Source organism: Balaenoptera acutorostrata, chromosome 11 (assembly GCF_949987535.1).
Source record: "Balaenoptera acutorostrata chromosome 11, mBalAcu1.1, whole genome shotgun sequence".
Taxonomy (NCBI): Eukaryota; Metazoa; Chordata; class Mammalia; order Artiodactyla; family Balaenopteridae; genus Balaenoptera; species Balaenoptera acutorostrata.
This window is the reverse complement of record NC_080074.1, coordinates 89334943-89359375: the sequence shown is the minus strand read 5'-3', so window position 1 is coordinate 89359375 and position 24433 is coordinate 89334943. Positions and strand designations below refer to the sequence as shown.

General features: G+C 39.8%; 1 protein-coding gene across 1 annotated transcript; it reads right to left on the bottom strand.

The window, feature by feature from the left end:
- Positions 1–495: 495 nt before the first annotated feature.
- LDHB (lactate dehydrogenase B) lies at positions 496–22914 on the bottom strand. Its single transcript, XM_007194827.2, has 8 exons — positions 22762–22914; positions 16679–16813; positions 10217–10334; positions 8498–8671; positions 6417–6590; positions 4270–4387; positions 2190–2313; positions 496–863 (listed from the first exon to the last, which is right to left on the bottom strand). Exons 2-8 carry the CDS (start codon positions 16805–16807, stop codon positions 696–698), a joined length of 1005 nt encoding a protein of 334 aa, XP_007194889.2. The 5' UTR covers positions 16808–16813; positions 22762–22914; the 3' UTR covers positions 496–695.
- Positions 22915–24433: the final 1519 nt, after the last annotated feature.

Genomic DNA, 24433 nt, shown 5'->3' with positions numbered 1-24433 from the left:
TGAAAATACTGTGATATTTTAACGATGGATACATGTCATAAAACATTTGTCCAAGCCCATAGAATGCACAACACCAAGAGTGAACTGTAAAGTAAACGACGGGCTTTGGATGATGTCGTGTCAATGTTGGTTCATTGACTGTAACAAACATACCACTCCAGTGAGCGATGTCGATAACGGGAGGCTATGCATGTATGGAAGCAAGCGTTTATGGGAAATCTCTGTATCTTTCTCTCAATTTGGCTGTGAAACTAAACCTGCTCCCCAAAAAATAAGTCCTTAAAAAAAATGGTTACCATATTCTCAGGACAACAACAACAAAATCATAGTACATGTTGTGACAAAGAATTATAGTGCTGTTTCGCAAAAGAAGTAGAAGATGGGATGTAGATGATAGAATTTAGGGAAACTTATGATGTAGGGGGGCAAGAATTATTTGAAAAACAGACTGAAATCTTTCAGAAACCATTAAAGAAAGAATTCCAGAGACAGAAACACACTACGATAGTTAATTTTATTTGTTCAAGGACTCATCTTGCAAGCATTAAACCAAGGTTGGGCTTTGATTCTGGGAGCCCAGATTCACATACTTAGGAAGATAAGAGCAGACTGTGCTCCACGTACAGGGATGAAAACTAAAGGCTCGTGGTTAATCACACTGTAGTTTTAAGTTTCTACAGCCTAGCAGCCAGAAGTCACAGGTCCTTTAGTTCCTTCTGGATGTCCCAGAGGGTGTCTGCACTTTTCTTGAGTTGTGCAACCTCATCATCCTTCAGCTTCTGGCTGATAACACTGGTTAACCCCCGAGCGTTCAGGATACATGGAAGGCTCAAGAAGACTTCATTCTCAATGCCATACATCCCCTGCCAGAACAAGAAAAGCACTGAGATGAGGAAATGAAACCACAGGTAAGAATGATCACAGGTCCCGAGTTTGAACAGGAAGAATTGCAGGAAATTTGAGAAGCATAAACTCATTCTTTAGTTTTTATCACTTACAGGCCTATATACCCTAATACTTGTGTTTCTAATTAGATTTTATACATAGAATATACAAATACACACTATGATAAAACTAGAATTTTAGGTACTTTATTGAACTTATTGATACCTCTCTGCTTCAATACACTTTAATAAAATTTGATTATGTCTTCAAATTCAAATCACATTCAAATGTGGTTCTCACTGGGCTTCTTTTCATGAAATTTTAAGTTTCTTAAAATTCTTTAGTTAAGGAGAGAATTTCAGGTAGTAGCCGACCTACAAGGTCCAGGGAAGTAGTTGGATGCCACTCAAAGGCAAGATTCTTGCAACACCCAAGAGTTGCTGAAAAAAAATCATACAATTCCCAAAACACTTTACCGGTTTGTATTAAGTAAATTACTCAGATGGTCAATTTAACTACATAATTAATTAAATTATTTTAGTATATTAATCAAGTCAGTTTAATATTTTCTTAAGTTAACTTCGAAAGTTTTTGTATATACACCAAAGTGTAGGGAATAAACAAACTCCTATATTTATGCACTCTAAGACTCAGCAATTATCCAATTTTTGCCATACTTGCTTTTAATTTTTTTGCTATAGTATCAAAAAACCCCCCAAAACAACAAAAAAACCCCAAAGCATCTGACACCGTGTTCTACCCCCCCAACACTTCTATATTTATCTCAGTTTCTTTGAATCTACTGCAGTTCCACCCTTACTTTTTCACCCCTGCTGTTGACTTGTAGAAAATGAGTCCATTATCTTAGACAATGTTTTAATACAATTTTAGTTTTTATTTAAAAATAATCAATTTCTACTTAACTGTTCCATAGTTTTTGAGTTAAACTAAATTTGTTAAGGTATCAAGTGCTACATACATCAAAGCCAATCTATAGTTTAATACACCAACTTGAAATGAAACTATTAAACTTATTCAAATGATCATCTCAGAATATGTCAAATAAGATTCAGAGTTAATATTTAATTTGCCACATCATACAAGGGAGAAATGTAAAAATGCATTCAAGGTCTCTACAAATTTTTGCTCTTATTGTCCTAAACTTCTATTGGAAAGGAGAAAGGTTTCCATAAAACTTTGAGATGAAAAAATAACTGTGGACTGAGACATTATCTCATCCTTCTTAAAATGAATCTACGTATAGAATACTCGACCGGAAATCATAATATTTTATAACAGTTTACCTTCACCATTGTTGACACTGGGTGAATCCTGGATAGATTTTTCAACACAGATTCAATAAGATCAGCCACACTTAATCCAATAGCCCAGTTGGTGTATCCTTTTAGCTTGATGACTTCATAGGCACTAAGGAAAAAAAAAATTCATAAAAGAGATAATTGACACCAGACTCTTTGGGTTTGACTCCTGCTGTCTCTTAACTCTGTAATCTTGAGTAAATTATTTAATCTACCTGTCTCAGTGTCTGCTTCTGTAAAATAAGGATAACAGTGGTATCTACTTCATAAGTTTGTTAAATGAATTAATATATATGTAAAATGTTTAAAATTTTAAAACTACATGGTAGGTGCTATGTAAATGCTTTGACAAATTTAAGTAGTTTATTGTATAAACGACTATTTATAAAGTCACAGAGGTAAAATGTACATTTTCCAACCAATCTTCTTACTCATAAACATCAATATTTCCAAAGATATTAATGAAATCAGGGAACAATCAAAGTAAAAGAACCTTCACATTCAAAGGACAAAATATACTTTGATTTTCAGGTCCATTTGAGGCCACTAACCATTGTCACCTAAAATACTATGACCAACTAACTTAAGAGAAAAGTGATGGCAATACCTTGCCCGGCAACTTTCTGAGCACAAATTATACCCTTTGAAACCCACAAAGGCACTTGTACTTGAGAATTAGGTAGCAGGAGTAACTGGGTATTAGAAAAGTGGGATTTAATGCAATCTATCACCGATTAAAAGACCTAGGGCAAGTTATATTACCTGGGTGAGCCCTAGTTGTCTCATTTATAAAATAAAGGGTTGGACTTCCCTGGTGGCACAGTGGTTAAGAATCTGCCTGCCAATGCAGGGGACATGGGTTCGAGCCCTGGTCCGGGAAGATCCCATATGCCGCGGAGCAAATAAGCCCGTGCGCCACAACTACTGAGCCTGTGCTCTAGAGCCCATGAGCTACAACTACTGAAGCCTATGAGCCTAGAGCTCGAGCTCCGCAACAAGAGAAGCCACCACAATGAGAAGCCCGCACACCGCAACGAAGAGTAGCCCCCGCTAGCCACAACCAGAGAAAGCCCACGCGCAGCAAAGAAGACCCAAACGCAGCCAAAAATAAATAAAGTTGAACTAAACAAAATGATTCCATATTTGAGACATCAGTTAGTCTTATAACAACAATTCTCTGAAAATAGAAGCTAACATTTCTTGAATGCTTATCAGTGATAAGTATGTGTGATTTAACTCAATTTCTAATTTCTAATAATTTAAATACCTTATGACTTTACAGAGGAGAAAACTGAGATTCAGCTTAAGGGTTAAATGGCTTCCCAAGACTATACAGTTAGTGTCAGTGCTATAATTTCAATCTAAGCCCATATTCTTTACTCTGGTCCAAAATGACACCTTATTTTAGGATAAACATGAAGGTCATAGAAAGAGAAGACAGATAGTAACAAAAGGCAGTTTCAAAGAGGGAGAGGAGGACATCCTTGGTTGGGTGTGGAAAGATAAATACAGCACAGCTTAAACACTATCAGCAATCAGTCAGTAAGTATTATTTAACGCAATTATGACACTAATAGTGTCTAGGTTTACTTTTCTAAATAAGCCAACCTTATGTGTCAACAATAGGTATTTTGAAAACCTTTCTCACTTGTTAATTCCATGTCCGACTCCTGTTACTTCTGCAATAGAATTTCTCTAGAAAAATATTTGCTTTCCCTAGGGGGACCAGCATAGCAAATTTGACCAGTGTAAGTTAGTCTTGCCTGTTTCAGAAGATAACAGCTGCATATTTACTATTATATATTGAGTTTATCTAAAAGATAAGAAGAAACAGAAAGAAAAATATAATAGAAAAAATATAAAGAAAGAAAAAATAATAAAAAGAAAAAAACAACCCCCCCAAAACAAAGAGTAATTTGAAAAAAGAAAAAACGGGAAATAAAGCAAGAACAAAAAACAACAAAAAAACACTTTTAAGTTTATCTGAACAGGCAGCCATGGGAAGTGTTCACAATTTTGTCTAACATGATACTAACTGTCTTAAATCAAGCTCCCTCCTACATACCTTTCAACCACGATCTTGTGCACTTCCTTCCAATTTTCACTATCATTGTCCGTTCCCATTTCTGGATTCAGTTCCTGGAGAGAAACACCTGCCACATTCACCCCACTCCACACAGCCACTGCAGGGGAAAAAATAAATACACAAACATTTTAGCTATCTCTGACCTTATTTTTAAAAAATCTTTTCTTCTCTTAGTTCAGATTTCACCCCTGTTGCAAGTTACCCACTTACTGCTCCAATGACAACTGACTCCAATATACTTCCCTGCAAAGGCTGACATTTGCCTTCAAATCTGACCTTTTAACTTTCAACCATTTTGGCGCAAACAGAATTGCTGGGTAAAGCTTACAGACATTATGAAATTCTTGCCTTTCCCTAGGTTTGTGAAATCCTAAGGGATTCTAGTTTGGGACTATTCTAAACTTTGGGTTTGAGGAATTCTTAACTTTTTGCCTGCTTATTTTTCAAATATAAGCCCCCATTATTCCTAGAGTGAAGTAAAAAACAAAAGAATTCTTGGGAAAAACCCGAGTACCGTCTAATTTTCTCTTATCATGCTCTAAGTTCAGTCCATTTCTGGAAAGAAACTCCATGTAACCACAATGAATTGCTCTGGTCTTAACTGCATCAAATATTTCCTTCCAAGAATGCCCCCAAAGGCATAGCAGACAAAGGTGTTATCACTGACTATATCTTTTGGAGGCTTTGATGCACCAAAACACCCCCTTACCTATTCTGAACACCTCTTGCCCAGCCAAAAGTATATTTTGAAGATCTAGGCATATAAAGATGGATTAAAATATGCTCTGTACCATGGACAAGTTTAGAATTTACTAGGAGAAACAGTTAGTAAAGGGCACTAAAGCAATGGGATATGCTCTTACGGAGGGATGAAGAAAGTGTAATAAAACATAAATAAGGGTCTACTTAATGTAGGGGAAAATCAAATGTCAGACAGCGCTACAAAAAATATGCGTTTGAACCAGACCTTGAAAAATAAGTATGTGTTCCTTGGGGACCTTTGAAGGAAAACACTTAGATTCAGAAAATAAGAGCAGAGCCCTGGGGTAAAGGCTAGAACCAACTATGAAGGGCAAAGCTGCCCATGGCCAAACAAGACCATGTTTCAGTCCACAACTTTTGCTAATTCAGGGTAACTGTTGAGAAAACTAAAGCATTTTCCTGGTTTTTGTTGAAGACTATGAAATCTACATAATCATGCCTAAGTGAGCATAGTTTAATTCTCTTTCATTTTATGTACACAGTATAGATCAATACGGAAATGGGGGGGGCGGAGATGTTTTGGAAAAAATGACACAGTAATGAGTAAATAAAACATTGGATAGGAATCAGAAGACATGATTCTAGCTGCAGTTATGCCACTAGCCAGCTAAAGGATCTTCAACATGTAAGGTCACTTCCAGATCTGTGGTTCTAGCAACTGTGATAATGAGCACTGAGTTTTTACTGTACACCAGACATTGTACTACTTTATATAGCACAGAAATTCAGGAAAATCCCTGGACACGAGAAACTCTTGAATGAAGTGGTACAATGTGTCAGAAAAAAAAAAAAAGTCAGCATCATCATACAAGAAAGCACCAATGCAATAATTTTAAGACCAAATTCTTACAGTACCAAAGTAAACTCTACCAAAATCACATTACTAACTCTCACTAAATTCAAAGGAAAATTTACGTCTTAACCTTTTAGGGAGAAAATAGCCCCTTGCATATTGGGCAAAAGTGAATTTAGTAAAACAAAGATTATCATTATGTTTTGGATTATGACAGCTTTACACCATAAGCCTATTCAATGTATAAAATTCAATGTTTAAGATGAAATAATGGAATTAGAATATCATGTTTGACAAACATCATAATTTATTTAGGCAAGAATCATAAGTGGATACTAAACTTAGCAGGCAAAAAGTTGAGGAGGGGAAAAAAAAAAAAAAGTTGAGGAGGAATCAGATATTTACCTAGTAAGTATCAAAGTAACCTCCCACAATACTTATTAGTAATGTGAAGTACATGAAAATATAGAAAATATAATGTAAAAACAAAGAAAACAGTCAGAATGGCAAGAACACCACATAAGTACACAGTAAATACTGTTCTTTTTTTTTTTTTTTTTTTTCTTCTTACCACTTGAGTCGCCATGTTCTCCCAAAATCCATCCGTGGCAGCTGCTGGGATGAATGCCAAGCTTTTCAGCCATAAGATAGCGAAATCTAGCAGAATCCAGATTACATCCACTTCCAATCACACGGTGCTTGGGTAATCCACTTAGTTTCCAGGTAACATATGTGAGAATGTCCACTAAAAATTTTAAAAATAATATATGTAAGTACATCAAAACTGATTTCAACTGCTATGTCAATTAATGGGTTCCCTGGTTTACTCCTCTCACACTGCCCCATCCTCCAAATAAGATGTGGCCAGAAGGATGTAAATACTTGACTTTTCATAATGAGAGATAATGGGAGTTAGAAAGACAGGAAAAAAACTTAAGTTTTATAGTAAGAGAGATTGTAAAACATGGGAAATGCAATATTGAGGTTTTTATTTACATTATTACTTGAAACAAGAATACATGAGTCTTGCAGATTAATTTACTATATATGGAAAGAAAGAGAAAAGGGGTTGAGTTAGTTCATCACTTAAGTTTCTTCCAATGCTAACATTCCATGATTTGAACAACTGTCATCAGAAACCAAAAGCTATCAGTTACTAAACTACCAAGGCATGCTGCTATAAATTTCCCTGGGAACAAGACACTATTCAGTAAACAACTGTGATAATACAGGGTATTAACATTTTCTACTATTTAATGAAAGGAATTCTATGACACAGCCTTTATTCTTGTGTGGCACAGAGACTGCAAAGCTAAAACCTGCTGCGCTAGAGAAGATCAAAGCACTTACAGGCTAAGCTGTAAAAAGCAGGAAAACGTGCACACAGGGAAGGCAAGTTTCCACCTCCACTCTCATATATAGACACTGGCTGAGATATTTTAAGGTCATTTTGGCCTGGATATTATAAAAGCTTCCTTGGCAACTTTGACTCAGTAGGAGTGACTCCCTGGAGGGTTAAGACTTTGAAGGTATACCTGGAAAAGCTGTATAACCAGTTAATACTGTCTGCCTTAAGCACAGGATGTGGTACAACTTCATATGTGCCTCCTGTTTGTCATTCATGTTCTACATCTATCTGCCACCCTCTATTTATGAGAAGTTTTAGATGCAAGGTTGAACTATTTAGGAAACTCTTAATCCAGGATTACGGAGAATACTACTAAAATAATATCTGGTCTTGCTGGCTTCCAACTCTCAATATCCCATAAATTAGGGAATTCCCTGGCGGTCCAATGGTTAGGACTCTGTGCTTTCATTGCTGAGGGCCGGGGTTCAATCCCTCGTCTGGGACTAAGATCCCACAAGCCACACGGTGCGGCTAAAACAAGCAAACAAACAAACAACAACAAAACCCCCATAAATTATAAGGATTTTCTTGGCTCTTATTCGCAATCTTTCTCAATGTGAAGTGTCAGAGATAATTAGCTTTACCATTTTATCACTGTATCTACTGTGCTCACCAGTAAATAGTAAGCTTGGTGGCAAATTAGAGGCAAAAGAAGTGTGAAATAGAGAGTGAATTTTGACTGTTTGGGTTGAAAAAAATGCAATTCTTTCTAACCAGAAGTTTTCAAGTTCCAACATTTGATGGTAAGCATGTATTTGTCCATCAATACAGTCTATTTCTATCTTAAACCTAGACTAATTAATGGCTTTCTTAAACTTCAAATTCAATCAACTCAATTTTCAAGAATTTTAGAAATAGATAAGAAGACTAGAAAGCATTTTCTGGAAAACAGAAGGTCAAATATGCTAAAATATTTCATCCAAATTGGAATCACATTTAAACGCTTCATTATGCATCCCAGGATAATCTTGATAGAAAAGTTTAAAAGCTTTTAGACTTTACAACAAAGCCAGATAAAACAAGCAGATGAAATTGCTTTATATAAAATTCTTCTCAGATTCTTAAGCATGTGGCCTGGGACGGTGTCATTGGTTTTGCAAACACCACTCTTTTGTGGCCAAAAACAGAAGACACATGAATTGCTCCTGCCAGCAGACACCAGAACAGACTTTTTTTAAGTTAAAAAAAAAAAATCCAAAATATTGAATTTAACAGAACTGAACCTTAAGGCATTATAGTAATACCTGGGTTAGAAACCACAATTATGATGCAGTCAGGACTGTACTTGACGATCTGAGGAATGCTGAACCTGAAGACACTAACATTCCTCTGCACCAGATTCAGACGACTTTCTCCCTCTTGCTGGCGAACTCCTGCAGTTACCACCACGATCTTGGAATTGGCGGTCACAGAGTAATCTTGAAGGAGAGGGGAAAAAAGTACTTTACATACAACTCTTCATCAAAACATGTTGTATAATATGTTCTAGAAATCTATACATAAGCTCCCAGAACGTACGTGAGAATTACATTTTCTGTATAAGGTGTTGAGCTGCAACACCAATGTTCTGTGGCTTCTTCCTCCTTGAGTGATGTGGAAACATTCCAACCATAACACTGCCTCAGAAAATGGACCCAGGAAGTAAACATGGCGCTAAATTATGTTTCCGGCTAACAAATGCAAAAAGCTATTGGCTTTAGAGAAGATTGGATTGTCAGGAATAATACAAAGCATAAACACAGTGAGTGCAAAGTTCAACAGGCAGCCCTCCAACAAAAAAGCAATTTAAAGGTAACTGCAGGGCTTCCCTGGTGGCACAGTGGTTGAGAATCTGCCTGCCAATGCAGGGGACACGGGTTCGAGCCCTGGTCTGGGAAGATCCCACATGCCGCGGAGCGACTAAGCCCGTGAGCCACAATTGCTGAGCCTGCGCGTCTGGAGCCTGTGCTCCGCAACGGGAGAGGCCATGATAGTGAGAGGCCCGCGCACCGCGATGAAGAGTGGCCCCCGCTTGCCGCAACTAGAGAAAGCCCTCGGACAGAAACGAAGACCCAACACAGCCATAAATAAATAAATAAATAAATAAAATTAAAAAAAAAATAAAAAATAAAGGTAACTGCAGACTTGTAATGTTAATTCAATCTATGAAGGGAAGGAAGGCACTCCAGTGTCCTTGGCTAGAATTTAATTTCTAATACTCAATATTTTAAAGAAGCTTATTCATTTTTAGCAGTGAGTTTCTCTAGAAAATATTTTATTTTTTCCTCAAGGAAGTGCACCCTTTCCCAAATTATAGACATTTTGATTTGATGTGGTCATTAGACTCAATAGCTATGGATGATTCATATAATTAAACCATGTCCCTATGTGACTTTTCAGTTACTAATACTTTATCAGCTTCCTCTTCCATAAAAGGGAGGTAATAGTATCCATCTCTCATAGGGTTGCTGTGAAGATGAGATATGCAAAGTTTCACATTAGCATACCCAGAATGCTACTAATTCAATGAATAACAGCTATTATCAATAGTATTGTTAGGAATTATTTTGGGCCCACATTTCTACATCTGTAGGGCACAGCCATGCTGTGGTGACAAGTGTCACAGCATAAATCCATTAATCCAGGACAAAGATGGCTAGAATATGAATTTAGTTAGTTTCTTCAAGGCACTCAAATTACTTTGTGCAATATTTTTTTCAGATCTAAAACATCCCCGTTCTCAGGTAGGTGTAAACAAGCATTAAGATCCAATTTCCTAAAATGTTATGTACCAAATGTGTGGAAGGCAGTGGGAGAGGGACTACAGAGGTAACAATTATGTTTGTTTTTGAGGATGAACTGGACCCAGAAGGAAAGGAGAAACTACCAACGCTAGATTCACCAGGATGGGAAAACCGATCTGCTATAAAGGAGTGAGGACATCAATTTACTAGTTGATCACTTTGGGCGTGAAATGAGACTACCTTTGTCTGCCACAATTTTTGGTGTCTGAAGGAATAAGCTCCCATGCTGCAGGTCCATCATCTCTCCTTTGAGTTTATCTTCCAAAACATCCACAAGAGCGAGTTCATCGGTCAGAGACTACAAACACAAAAGCAGCTGTTAGGACCCGAAGCCACTCTAGGATACCTCCGCTGTCAGTACAAGCCAGAGACTGTGGAAACGGCAAAGTACCCAACGTCTAAAAACCTAGAGAAGAATTTTACCATGGAGTTAGGTGTGCTCTTTAAGCAATTTCATGATAAAATGTCTTAAATGACAAACTATTCATATTTAAGATACCAATTTTTCAGAATTTCACCTTCTGGTACCCAACTGGCATTCAATGAGCATGATACAAATTGCTTTAAGAATCTGCACACATGAAACCAACGTGGCTCAACAGCGGCCTCAGGGTGTGCAAGTCTTCATATTCATGGGGGATGGTGGTGAAAAAGAGACGAAGACCTAGAAACAACCTTGGGCAGTGTGTCCATCCCGAAGGTCACCCCCCAGTTTGGAGGGGTTTTTGAGAGGGCAGATTTAGTTTAAAACCATCAAGAGGTTGAGTTCACTTTAGAGCTGGCTTTGAAGCCCTGGTTGAAGCCAGGAAGCCTCAGGTTGGCTCTGACCAGCTCGAATATCCTGGTGGGGAAAGGAAGGAGTCATGGACACAGGGGTCCAGGGCTAGTGAATTCTCTATGCATGATCAACCCAAACTTGCCCAGAGTTCTCTTGTTTTCTATTCCAACTGTCACCTGTGCCATCCATCCCAAGAAAAACCGTACATCAATAATCATGTCCATTCTTCACCAAGTCAACCTTTTCTTCTCAGAAAAATGAAGGGGGGAGGTTGTCAATCTAATTGCATCTAAATAACTTTTCAGCTTTTAAAGTTGGTTGTCTTGTGAAAACTCAGAATTTACAAACTCTTTAAAAAGTAGTTATCCTTCCCATTGAAATATCACCCGAATCCTGGCCTTCACTGGTTTTAGCAAAAAAAAAACCGGGCTGTTAGCAAAATAATTAGCTTAATATGATATATCACACTTAACAATGCAAATACCTCTTTGAAGGATAGTGAGATCAGCCAGGTAAAGGGTAAAGGGTGTTGATGGGAAAAAAGTGTTAAGTAACTGGGATTCAGGAAGCACTTTGGAGGCTACGATAGAATAATCCAGGGTGGAACTGGAGGGGTCAGGAAGGTATTGAGCGACAGAGGGAGAAGCAAAGAGAGGCGAGGCAGCCAATAAGAAAACGTGACCCAGTTAAGCTGCCCACAAAGCAGGTCCCGCTCCCCGTAGGAGCCAAGGAATGAACACTGTCCCGTTTCTAGAAGCCCAGGGGCGGCTGGCCTCAAGCAGTGAGCCGCAATAGGCCTGCTTGTGAGGGTTTCCCTGAGACTCAGGCCTCCCTGTGACTGAAAGTGTTCTTAGTTCCAAGCAATTGATTCACTTGCAAGCTTCTGAAATGACCCTTTTATGAGCTGGGGGTTACTTAGTAAATATTTTCTCATTTCCACGTATGTCAAATACTGGCATTAATGTTCACCCGTTTTCACTTAAACTCATGTTTCAACACTTTAAAAATGGTTTCGTTCCTCTGCAGCCTCTGACGAGATCACACAAAACCCTCATTTGTGTTTCTGAAGCCCTAAAACCATACAAGAGAACGTTAATAACCGTTCCATCAAGGTCCTGAGTGCCGGGAACGTCACTCTTATTTTGGGAACATCACATGGGTGCTGTCAAAGTCAACGGGGCACAACAATTTGGGGCTTAAGTGGAAAAGGATGTCACAGGATCTCAGATCCTGTGTTTTGTTTCAGTGGGTAGAGAATTGTCTGCGAAGTGCATAGTCAGCTGGCAAGGAAGGAAGAGATCCAACACTTTGAGAAAATAATTGCAGCGCTGAATTTAGCTGCATCTGTGGGACTAAATATCCTCCCAGTGGGAGGCAGGCAAATAGAAGATGTGTGACTAAGTACTGACACTTCGGCTTAAAGGAATCTCCTTCTGCATTCACAGAGTGTATATTAGCCATATGTATATTCCAGTTAACACTGTAAATATATTTTAAAATGTTTGATACATCAAGGGTTAGATTCATCGCAAAAGCAGTAACTTATTAAGGAACAAGATCAGTTAGAAGCCAAGAACATCGCTGCTGAAACCTTGTTTAACATACTATAAAAATTGTCTCTTAATCTAAAGTTCCATGTGGATAAGACACAGACATAATCTACCTCTTGGCCCTCTTAGCTAGTAAATTACTGCTGCCAGTGGCTTAATATTTGATGGCTGCATTTTTACATACAAGTGTTTAGTTTGCATGACATTTTGTGGGAGGAAAAGGTATAACTTTTTCCAAATAATTAGCTAAATGGACAAGCACCATTTATTCAATAATTTGTTTTTCTTCTCCTCTGGAATGCCACTTTTCATTAAATACTCTTTGGTCCTGGTTCTGGGCTTTGAGTCTGTTCCATTAACCTGTCTATTCTTGTGCAGACACCAAATTCTAATTAAGTCTCACTTTTAGGCCAAGTCTTGCACTGCAAAAACTACTCTGCAGTATGTAATTACATTGCTCCTTTTAAGAGACTCCTTATGCTGGGTTTGTACCACAAGAATGTGCCTACAGTTGACTCAATCAAGAACAGACACTCAAACTAAAACCAGCTGCACAGAGGCTAAGGGTGGAATAACTGCGTGGAACCTGTGTATGACCTTGACAACATGATGGGATCTTGGCAGCCAAAACACAGAGCTTGTGATTGGTAGGGGTGGCAGGAGAAGCCATGAAAAAGGAAAAGCTGTGATCAAAATTTGACCAGATGTAAGTGCAGTTTCTTCGTAATAGCGGGAATATCCATTTATTTAATACATATTTACTACTGAAAGTGCCAGGCATTATTCTACTAATGAGGAATACAGTAATGAACAAATCTGGCAAAGTTCCTGCCCTCGTGGAATGTACCAGGAAGGGAACAGGAGTGAAGCAAACAGTTTAAGATGACTCTGATAATGGAAGTGCTATAAACAGTGCAAGGCAGGGTGAAGTTAAAGGGAAGGGAAGGACGCTTACTTGGTATTGGACAGTCAGGGAAGGCCTGCCCAAAAAAGCGTGACGTGAATGATGGGAGGGAGTCAGCTCTGATGGTCTAGAGCAGTCATTCCAGGGGAAGGGAAATCAAGTACTAAAAGGGTTTAAGCAGCCATGAGCTTGGTGTTTCGAAGAAAGAGGGCAGAAGGTAAGAGATGAAGTCAGAGACAGCACCACCACATTGCACTGGAAAGGCGCTCCTGACCCTCTGAATGGTGCCCCCTGGAGGTGTGCACCCCGCCTTGCTCTGAGAGACAGGCAGGGAAAGATCCTTGACGCCTCATTGCATATTATGTATGCGTGTAGTTGACGTGCACTGTTACCTATCAGAAAGTTCTAAGTAGGGAAGCTATTTTTATAAAAGCTCACTATGGTTTCCATGTTGGCAATGAGGCTGGGTAGAGTGGGCAAGAGAAGCAGAAAACACCGGTGTCTTTGTAATGACAGACGTTGTATTCGGGAGGCTCAGCTGCCTCCATGGGCCCAGTTAAGGTGTGGGCCTTCTCAACCTCTGTCTCTGGTGTCCCAGCTTTGTTCACTTTCTGGGCCAAAGCAGTGTGTGTCCTCTGAAAAGCACACTGGTGATGGACTCAGAGACTGGATCTGGCACTTAGGATCTCTGAGATCTTAATCAAGGGGCTTAATCTTTCTGAGTTTGTCCTTTTCCAACAGTAATATAGAGATGACAATATCCCCTAGAACTTTTCTAGAGGAATAAGGGAACATGCAGACACCTGACAAAAGAGCACTATTAGTTCCCTTTCTTATTAAACCAGTGGGGTTTATAATCCTTACCAAAGAGTAATAACAACTTTGACTCTAATTCTTTCCCATTAAAAGAAGATTTAAACACTTTTGATTAATAAAATGGTCTTTCAGGAAGGCAGTCCTTCCTTCACAGCAGCTCAATTGGAAGATTCCTACTGTTAGGGGCCCAGTCTGTTCTCTCGAGCACTAGAATTGGGCCAAAGTATTATATAACTGCAGAGAGGAGAGTCTCAACTAAATTATTTACCCAAGAGGATTTTAAATTTACAGTTAAAACAATCAGCGAGGTACTCCTTATAGAATCATGACAGCTCAGATATAGTTTCCTGAAAATCCAAATGTTGAGATTAGCAGGAGGAATGAAAAATCTTTAGCTAGTGTTTTAGTAATATATTTATGTCTGGGGGGATGGGAGAGATAAAGTAGGAGCTTGGGATTAACATATACACACAACTATATATAAAATAGGTAAACAAGGACCTACTGTATTGTACAGGGAACTATACTCAATATTTTGTAATAACCTATAATGGAAAAGAATCTGAAAAAGATACAACTGAATCACTTTGCTGTACACTTGAAACTAACACAACACTGTAAATCAACTATACTTCAATTAAAAAAATATATACTTATGTCTTTAATTGCCCCAGTACTAGCATAGAATGAATAGAAACTGCAGAGTCACTATAGTTAAGAGTTCAGAGTCCTGGGCTCAAAATACAGCTCTACCATTACCAGCTGTGTGACAATAGGCAGGCCACTTAATCTAATGAAGCCTCAGCTATCTCATCTGGAAACAGGATATGAACAGTTCCCATTTCTTGAGATTGTTGTTTAAAATGAAGCATTTTAGTCAAACCACTTCAAACACGGTACATATTTTAAAAGAAAGGTAAGCTGGAATACTTTTCATTTTTACTGGTATGAAGGATGAACACTAAATTGTGATTATTTGAATTCCCTGTAATTTGGGAAGCAGCTCTCCTAAATCAGGGGAACCTGGCCAATGAAAACTAGCAAGAAAAAATGCAAAAGAATAAAACTTTCATTGGTGCGCACTACATATTTCAGTTGATTTCTTTGATGACTTTTTCCTCAGTGAAGATTCAGAATTTGTTGCTTTAGAATTTAAATTTTGTAAATAGAAATATGCTTGGCTAGGAGTTATTCAAGCAGCCTTCACATACAATACAAATGGACAGTGTGCTCTACTGAAGGCCAGGCAGCATTGAGGGGAGGGGTTCCCCTAAAAAACATTTAAGACAGCCTTCAGAAAGAACAAGGATCAATTCAATGAGGTAAGTAAGAATATAGGAAGCAAACTAAAAGTCTATGGAGGTATCTGGGGAAAATATAATCTGGAGGAGTAGAGGGTGCTAGTAGCATGTTGTCAGTGTTAAATCTGATGTTGATAACTGAACTATGTGAGAATATGTCCTATTTTGAGGAAATGTACTCTGACAGACAGAAGGAAAGGAAGGGCATGTTTGCATTTATTCTCTAATGGTTCAGAAAAAAGTCCATACACGTGCGTGCACCCACACACCCACAAATATGTTAAGAATTAGTAAACATAGGTGAAGTGAATATGGAAGTTTTATTTTTGTTTATATTCTTGCAAATTTTTCTGTAAATTTGAAATTATTTCAAAATAAAATGACTGGGTGGGGGTTTGAGGGGAATAATAGGATATTTCCATGACCTCAAAAAGCGACTGTGCAGATTATTTATTAACTACAGAGGGTTAAGGGACCTTTGCAGTGGAGAAATCTGACAGTTACCACTTCAACCAGAGGACTCTTGGGCACCACCAGTCATGAGACAAAATTGTGATGCATTGTGAAGGACGTGCCACCACCCCACCCCCCAAATCTAACCTGAACCCAATTACAAGGAAACATCAGACCAACATAAATTGAGGGGCATCCTACAGAACCGACGGGGACTCTACAAACATATCAATGACATGAGAGACAAACAAAGGCTCAGTTCCACATTAAAGAAGAAGAAAGAGACATGACAAGTATATAAAAACATGATCTTGGATTAGGGGAGAAAAGGCAGGATTTTAATAGTTGGAGAACTTTTAATCTGGGTACTGTGTATTAGATAATAGCATTTTATCAGTATTAAATTTCCTGAGTGCAGTAACTCTATTGTGTCAGATAGGAAGCATGTCATTCTCTCAGGAAACACATGCTAATGTGTGTAAAGGTGAAGTATCACGATGCCTACAACTTACTTCAAATTATTCAGGGAAAAAAAATCTTTTAAAGATACAATCAAATTCTCAGATACCTAAGGAGACTGTATACACATGCTGAAATTATCTATCATGTATGGTGTTTTTTTTGTTTTTGTTTTTCAATTAATTTTTATTGGAGTATAGTTGCTTTACAATGTTGTGTTACTTTCTGCTGTACAGCAAAGTGAATCAGCTATACGTATACATATATCCCCTCTTTTTAGGATTTCCTTCCCATTTAGGTCACCACAGAGCACTGAGTAGAGTTCCCTATGCTATACAGTAGGTTCTCATTAGTATGTATGGTGTTCTTGAAAGTACGTACCTTTCCCAGAATGCTGATGGCACATGCCATACCAACTTGTCCAACACCCACTATAGTGATCTTATTGTTTGGGACCATTGCCTCTTCTTCTGCAACTGGTGCGATCAGTTTTTCCTTAAGAGTTGCCATTGTGCCCTGAAAGAAAATAATCAAAATATTATACATGTGTCCATATGAGAAACCTGCATGGGAATCTGTAATGTTACTGTTGCAAGTTTGAACTAAAATACATTTTAAAAGGAGCATAATGGTATTCTAGAGCACAGAATATATTTTAAAAAAACAGTGTGATAGGGACTTCCCTGGTGGCGCAGTGGTTAAGAATCCACCTGCCAATGCAGGGGACACGGGTTCGAGCCCTGGTCCGGGAAGATCCCACATGCCGCGGAACAACGAAGCCCGTGTGCCACAACTACTGAGCCCACGTGCCACAACTACTGAAGCCTGCACACCTACAGCCCGTGCTCTGCAACAAGAGAAGTCACCGCAATGAGAAGCCCACGCACCACAACCAAGAGTAGCCCCCACTCGCCGCAACTAGAGAAAGCCCGTGCGCAGCAACGAAGACCCAAGGCAGCCAAAAAAAAAAAATAAAATAAATAAATAAATAAATAAATAAATAAATAAAAACAGTGTGATAAACCATATTAACAAATTGAAGGAGAAATACCATATGATCATCTCAATAGATGCATAAAAAGGTTTCAACAAAATTCAACACCCATTTATAATAAAAACCCTTAGAAAGTGTGCATAGAGAGAACTTACCTCAACATAATAAAGGCCATATAAGACAAACCCACAGCCAACATCATTCTCAATGGTGAAAAACTGAAACCACTTCCTCTAAGATCAGGAACAAGACAAGGTTGTCCACTCTCACCACTATTATTCAACATAGTTTTGGAAGTTTTAGCCACAGCAATCAGAGAAGGAAACAAAATAAAAGGAATCCAAAACAGAAAAGAAGAAGTAAAGCTGTAACTGTTTGCAGATGACATGACACTATATATAGAGAATCCTGAAGATGCTACCAGAAAACTACTAGAGCTAATCAATGAATTTGGAAAAGTAGCAAGATACAAAATTAATGCACAGAAATTTCTTGCATACCTATACACTGATGATGAAAAATCTGAAAGAGAAATTAAGGAAACACTCCCATTTACCATTGCAACAAAAAGAATAAAATACCTAGGAATAAACCTACCTAGGGAGACAAAAGACCTGTATGCAGAAAACTATAAGACACTGAAGAAAGAAATTAAAGATGATACAAACAGATGGAGAGATATACCATGTTCGTGGATTGGAAGAATCAACATTGTGAAAATGACTATACTACCCAAAGCAATCTACAGATTCAGTGCAATCCCTATCAAACTACTACTGACATTTTTCACAGAACTAGAACAAAAAAATTCACAATTTGCATGGAAACACAAAAGACCCCAAATAGCCAAAGCAATCTTGAGAAAGAAAAACGGAGCTGGAGGAATCAGACTCCCTCACTTCAGACTATACTACAAAGCTACAGTAATCAACACAGTATGGTACTGGCACAAAAACAGAAATATAGATCAATGGAACAGGATAGAAAGCTCAGAGATAAACCCACGCACATATGGTCACCTTATTTTTGATAAAGGAGGCAAGAATATACAATGGAGAAAAGACAGCCTCTTCAATAAGTGGTTCTGGGAAAACTGGACAGCCACATGTAAAAGAATGAAATTAGAACACTCTGTAACAACATACACAAAAATAAACTCAAAATGGATTAAAGACCTAAATGTAAGGCCAGACACTATAAAACTCTTAGAGGAAAACATAGGCAGAACACTCTATGACATAAATCACAGCAAAATCCTTTTTGACCCACCTCCTAGAGAAATGGAAATAAAAACAAAAATAAACAAATCGGACCTAATGAACCTTAAAAGCTTTTGCACAGCAAAGGAAACCACAAACAAGACGAAAAGACAACCCTCAGAATGGGAGAAAATATTTGCAAATGAAGCAACTGACAAAGGACTAATCTCCAAAATTTACAAGCAGCTCAATATCAAAACTCAAACAACCCAATCCCAAAATGGGCAGAAGACCTAAATAGACATCTCTCCAAAGAAGATATACAGATTGCCAAAAAACACATGAAAGGATGCTCAACATCACTAATCATTAGAGAAATGCAAATCAAAACTACAATGAGGTATCACCTCACACCAGTCAGAATGGCCATCATCCAAAAATCTACAAACAATAAATGCTGGAGAGGGTGTGGAGAAAAGGGAACCCTCTTGCACTGTTGGTGGGAATGTAAATTCATACAGCCACTATGGGGAACAGTATGGAGGTTCCTTAAAAAACTAAAAATAGAACTACCATATGACCCAGCAATCCCACTACTGGCCATATACCCTGAGAAAACCATAATTCAAAAAGAGTCATGTACCACAATGTTCATTGCAGCTCTATTTACAATAGCCAGGACATGGAAGCAACCTAAGTGTCCATCGACAGATGAATGGATAAAGATGTGGCACATATATATATATAATGGAATATTACTCAGCCATTAAAAGAAATGAAATTGAGTTATTTGTAGTGAGGTGGATGGACCTAGAGACTGTCATACAGAGTGAAGTAAGTCAGAAAGAGAAAAACAAATACCGTATGCTAACATATATATATGGAAATTAAAAAAAAAAAAAAAAGATTCTGAAGAACCTAGGGGCAGGACAGGAATAAAGACGCAGACATAGGGGCTTCCCTGGTGGTGCAGTGGTTGAGAATCTGCCTGCCAAAGCAGGGGACACGGGTTCGAGCCCTGGTCTGGGAAGATCCCACATGCCTCGGAGCAACTGGGCCCGTGAGCCATAACTACTGAGCCTGCGCGTCTGGAGCCTGTGCTCCACAACAAGAGAGGTTGCGATAGTGAGAGGCCCGTGCACCACGATGAAGAGTGGCCCCCGCTCGCCGCAACTAGAGAAAGCCCTCGCACAGAAATGAAGACCCAACACAGCCATAAATAAATAAATAAATAAATAAATAAATAAATAAATAAATAAAAAAAGACGCAGACGTAGAGAATGGACTTGAGGACACAGGGAGGGGGAAGGGTAAGCTGGGACGAAATGAGAGACTGGCATGGACATATATACACTACCAAATGTAAAATAGATAGCTAGTGGGAAGCAGCCGCATAGCACAGGGAGATCAGCTTCGTGCTTTGTGACCACCTAGAGGGGTGGGATAGGGAGGGTGGGAGGGAGACACAAGAGGGAGGAGATATGGGGATATATGTATACGTATAGCCGATTCACTTTGTTATACAGCAGAAACTGACACAACATTGTAAAGCAATTATACTCCAATAAAGATGTTTTTTTTTTTAAAAAAAAAACCATGTAAACCCATTAACAAAAAACAAGACAAAAACTTCCACGAAGCCTGTTAGAATTTGGGTTCGTCTCTTCAGCCTGTGCTTGCTTTTCTAATAGTATTTAACAAAGTTGTAACAATTTTGTCTTGTGGCCATTCATTTACTGGTTAAACAACATGAATATTTATATTTAGATTAGCTTATTTGTTTCTATGCCCACTATAAAGTATTTATGTGTAACTATTTAAGTTAGAGCCCAGTATTAGCCCATATTTAAGCTTGGGCTAAAAGAATGGCCAGTTATGAATATAATTTCTACTACCAATGGTTATTAACACTCTTAGAAGATGGGGACCAATTGGTTCTTCTATTTTCTTCTTCTATTGAAGTCTCACCTAAAATTTGTCACAGTGTACTGGACATACTATGTGTGCTTAAATACAGTGACAATAGTGATGAATAATGTTTATGCAAAATCTGCAGAAAATATCACTCTGAATTCCTTCTAGTGCACCTTGGAAGCTTATTGGAAGGCGGGTACTTATTAAAGTTTTTTTCAGGGGGTCACATTAGGAGAATATCAGCCTTTGAGTGAGTTTCTTTCCAGCCATTAAAGAAAAAGCCAAAAAAGAAAAATTAATAAGTTTAAAAAATGGAAACTGTTAGAAAACATTTATACAGTAACACCAATTTTATCTGCGCCATCAGATTATCAGCTGAGTGTTCTGGATAACTAAAACAAAAGGCAAAATTTATTGTATCAACCTGCTTTCTTAAACAAAGAGGGTACAGATCATAAAAAAAAGCCCTTTCTTCGGAATTAAGTATCGTTTATAATTGTAACCCGTTATAATGTCTAGTATTTGTGTTTGCCTTTTACTTTTAATGCTAAACTGTTAACTTAGAGGACAATGCCCCCTGTTTCAAACTGTACCCCTGCTTCCCTCTCGTTTTTTGTTTCTCATCTGCAAAGGACTAAGTAACAAAACCTAGTTTAGTAATTGTATATGTTAAGTAAGAGTTGGTAAGGCTCCAAGTTGGAATAAAGTACTTGATTTGGAGATAACTGTTTAACAACTATTTCATTCTATAGCTATTTTTTTTCCCCAAAAACTATTTTCCCCCAAACATGAGGGACTAAACTCAAAGATTATTTTGCCTTTACAAAGCCTATTTGCAGTTTTCTCCTGGATGCTAGAGAAAAAAGAAATACACAATGGTGTACAACTGTCTCCACAAATAGATGACCGTAACAATGAAATTCACACATGTCCTGCATATTGCGCAGAATCAGAAGAATGCCGCCTCTCTTGGTGAACAGATACAAACGCACAGATTTTCTTTATTATGTTATTTTCACTAGTTGGTTTGTTTAAGATCCTTTAGGTACACAGAGGATCCAGTAAAGCAGTGGAAAACAAAAATCCAGAAAAGACTGCTATAGAAATACAGATTAGTTGTCCAGATAGACCTTTTAAACTATTTGGGGAATTTCAGAAATGACACTGTAGAAGCTTGAGGAAGTACAGATTTTCTCTCAGGTCTTTCTAGAGAAAAAGTGATTTAATTTTTTTTCCCCCCTTAACAGGGGTTCTCTAACAGGTGTTGTAAGAAATTAGAAGAAAATGTTTTATATTATACACAGGCCTGCCTCAAGATCAGAGTGGTGGCTTGTAAGGGAAAAGAATGATAAACAGGGTAAAAATTACCTCCGATGTTTGGTCCTTTACATCCCCACCCTCCTGCCCCTTCTGTGGATATAAATCGTTAGAAATGAACCTGGGCCTTAAGTTCAGGAACAAAGCTCCACTTTGCAGACTAACCTTTTAAAGAGCCCAGTTTTGCCGTGCAATACCTTCACTAGTAAGTGGCGGTTCTTCCCCTCCTCCTACCCCTGCAGGCCCCAGCTGCAGCGGCTGTGCAGGCCGCCCACGGGCCAGCTCTTCCTCTTGTCACCCGCAGCGCAGAGCGCAGGTCACAAGGGGAGGCAGCAACCACGGATCTCCTCGGACAAGGTCTCTAGGGCAAAAAGTCTAGGCTTTCCTCACGCTCAACACCCAAAGCTGGCAAATAAACAAAGCACCCGAAGCACCAAGAAAAGAGGCCAGAAACGAGCCGGCCCATCGCTCCGGGAAGGGCTGCGTGTGCCGCAGCCTGGGAGAGGCTGGAGGGCAGGGCCAAGATCATCCTTCACCCTCAACCCCGAAAAGCCGGGCATTTCTGCATTCCCGTGGTAATGGACGCCAATCCCCAGGCTCACGATCCGCCAGCCTCACGGGTCACCTGGTCCCTTCTCCCTCCCCCAGCTCCTCAAGCACGTGTCCGGGCTCCCGCCAGCAGGCACCGAGGGTGATGCGGCCGCCATGAACCCATCAAGGACACGCAGGGCCCGGGATCACCTGCAAATGCAACAAGTCTGTCCCCTGGGGGAGCACGGGCTGGCGGCGAGCCCCGAAGCGTGGCGGACAAAGCCCGGGGGCTCGCTCGCAGCCCCTCCGCCCAGCCCTGCTCCCCAGCCCAGGGCACGGCCCCTGCCCCCAACCCGCCCCAACCCGAGTCCGGATGCTCAGGGCTACAGGCCCGGGAGCGCAGATGTCCTTCCTGGTCCTTCCCCGAGTCTTGCTACACAAGGATTCCCTTCCACATCCCACCCGGTCTGCTCGAGAGCCAGGATTCAGGGTCCCGAGCAGAAACCTACCAGGGGAGAGAAAGTTCTCGAGACGGCGGTAAGGGTCGCACGGAGAAGACAAAGTCGGCAGCGTGCGTCCCCTTCACCGCAGGATCCGCAAGGAGGGAGGAGGAGGCGGGGCCCGCCCCTCGGCCGCCTCTGAGCTTCCTCTATTGTGATTGGAAACCCGAGCCCCGCCCACCCCTCCCCTCGGCTCGCTCAATGCCCTTCAAGGACAAGGGCTCAAATGTGCCCACGCCCTCCCTCGGCGCAGTTGAGGGGGTCACCTTCTGGCCGCTAAGGCGGCCTCGCTCTCAGCCAGTCTCACGGCGGCTCACAGACTTTTCCACACAGAGGCTGCGTTATTTCTAAACCCTGACCACCTTTGACCCTTTTGGACTCTCACGCTCTTGTTTGGATAAGTTTAGTCCCAATAGAAGTAAATTTCTGTTTTGCATTCCGCGTCAACTTCAGGGGACCACTGTTCTGAGCTGAGATGCTGGTGGTGTGTTCGTTCCCCTGGAATAAAACTGCTGCTTCTGGATGTTTTTTTAAAATAAAATCAGATTTTCATTTCTCATCATCTTCGATATAAAGTTTATTTGATGCAAGGGTTTTTCCCACCTTAACTCAGCAAATATACAACAACTACCTACTAGTTGCCCGCGAAACCAGTGAGACCTAGGGCCTGCCTTCTGAAGTTCTCTACCAATCTGTACGGTCTCAGGGGCAGATAATGGGGCCACCAGTAAAATGCAGTTTCTCTTTTAGTCCCTGAGCGACTCCAAAGCTGCATGTTGCCATTCGTCTCTGTGTCTCCAGCACCCAGCCCAGTGCCTTGTACCTCAATACGGTGTCGATGAATGAGTGAATGAATAAATGAATGATGAATGAATGACTAAGCAGGTGAAGGTATCTTAAAGATTCGGCTTCAGTTGTGTGTGTCTTTATTAAAATGCTTTCAGGTATAGCAATCTCACAAACCCCCTGTATTTGAAAGGGATTTTTTTGCTAGTGTATTTATTTATTTATTTTTGGTAAATGGCCATCAATCCTATGCCTTAATTTCATCTCAGTGTCAAGCATGGAAGGTACAAAAATGGATATATCACTATGCCTATTGAGATGCTCCCAGTTCCTAGGAGATAGACAAGCAGGCAGACTCTTTCAATTACAACACAATGTGATGTGGTAACAGAGATTTGGCTAAAATACAATAAAAATTCAAAGAGAACAGCCACCGGACTTCCCTGGTGGTGCAGTGGTTAAGAATCCGCCTGCCAATGCAGGGGACATGGTTCGATCCCTGGTCCAAGAAGATCCCACATGCCGAAGAAACTAAGCCCGTGCGCCACAACTACTGAAGCCCGCACGCCTACAGCCTGTACTCTGCAACAAGAGAAGCCACTGCAATGAGAAGCCCGCACACTGCAACAAAGAGTAGCCCCAGCTCACCACAGCAAGAGAAAGTCCACGTGGAGCAAAGAAGACCCAACACAGCCAAAAAAAAGGGGGAGGGGACAGCCACTGAGAAAAGGGGTGTCTAGAGGAATTGGTAAACCTCAAACTCCAGAATTACAGAGGCAAGTTAGTGGGGACTTCAATGACCCTAAAGGCACAGTCTAGTTACAAATTGAAGCATGATGATCAGGGGGAGGAAGGGCTTGATGGATAACCTCAAATGTATTATTACATTCGTCTT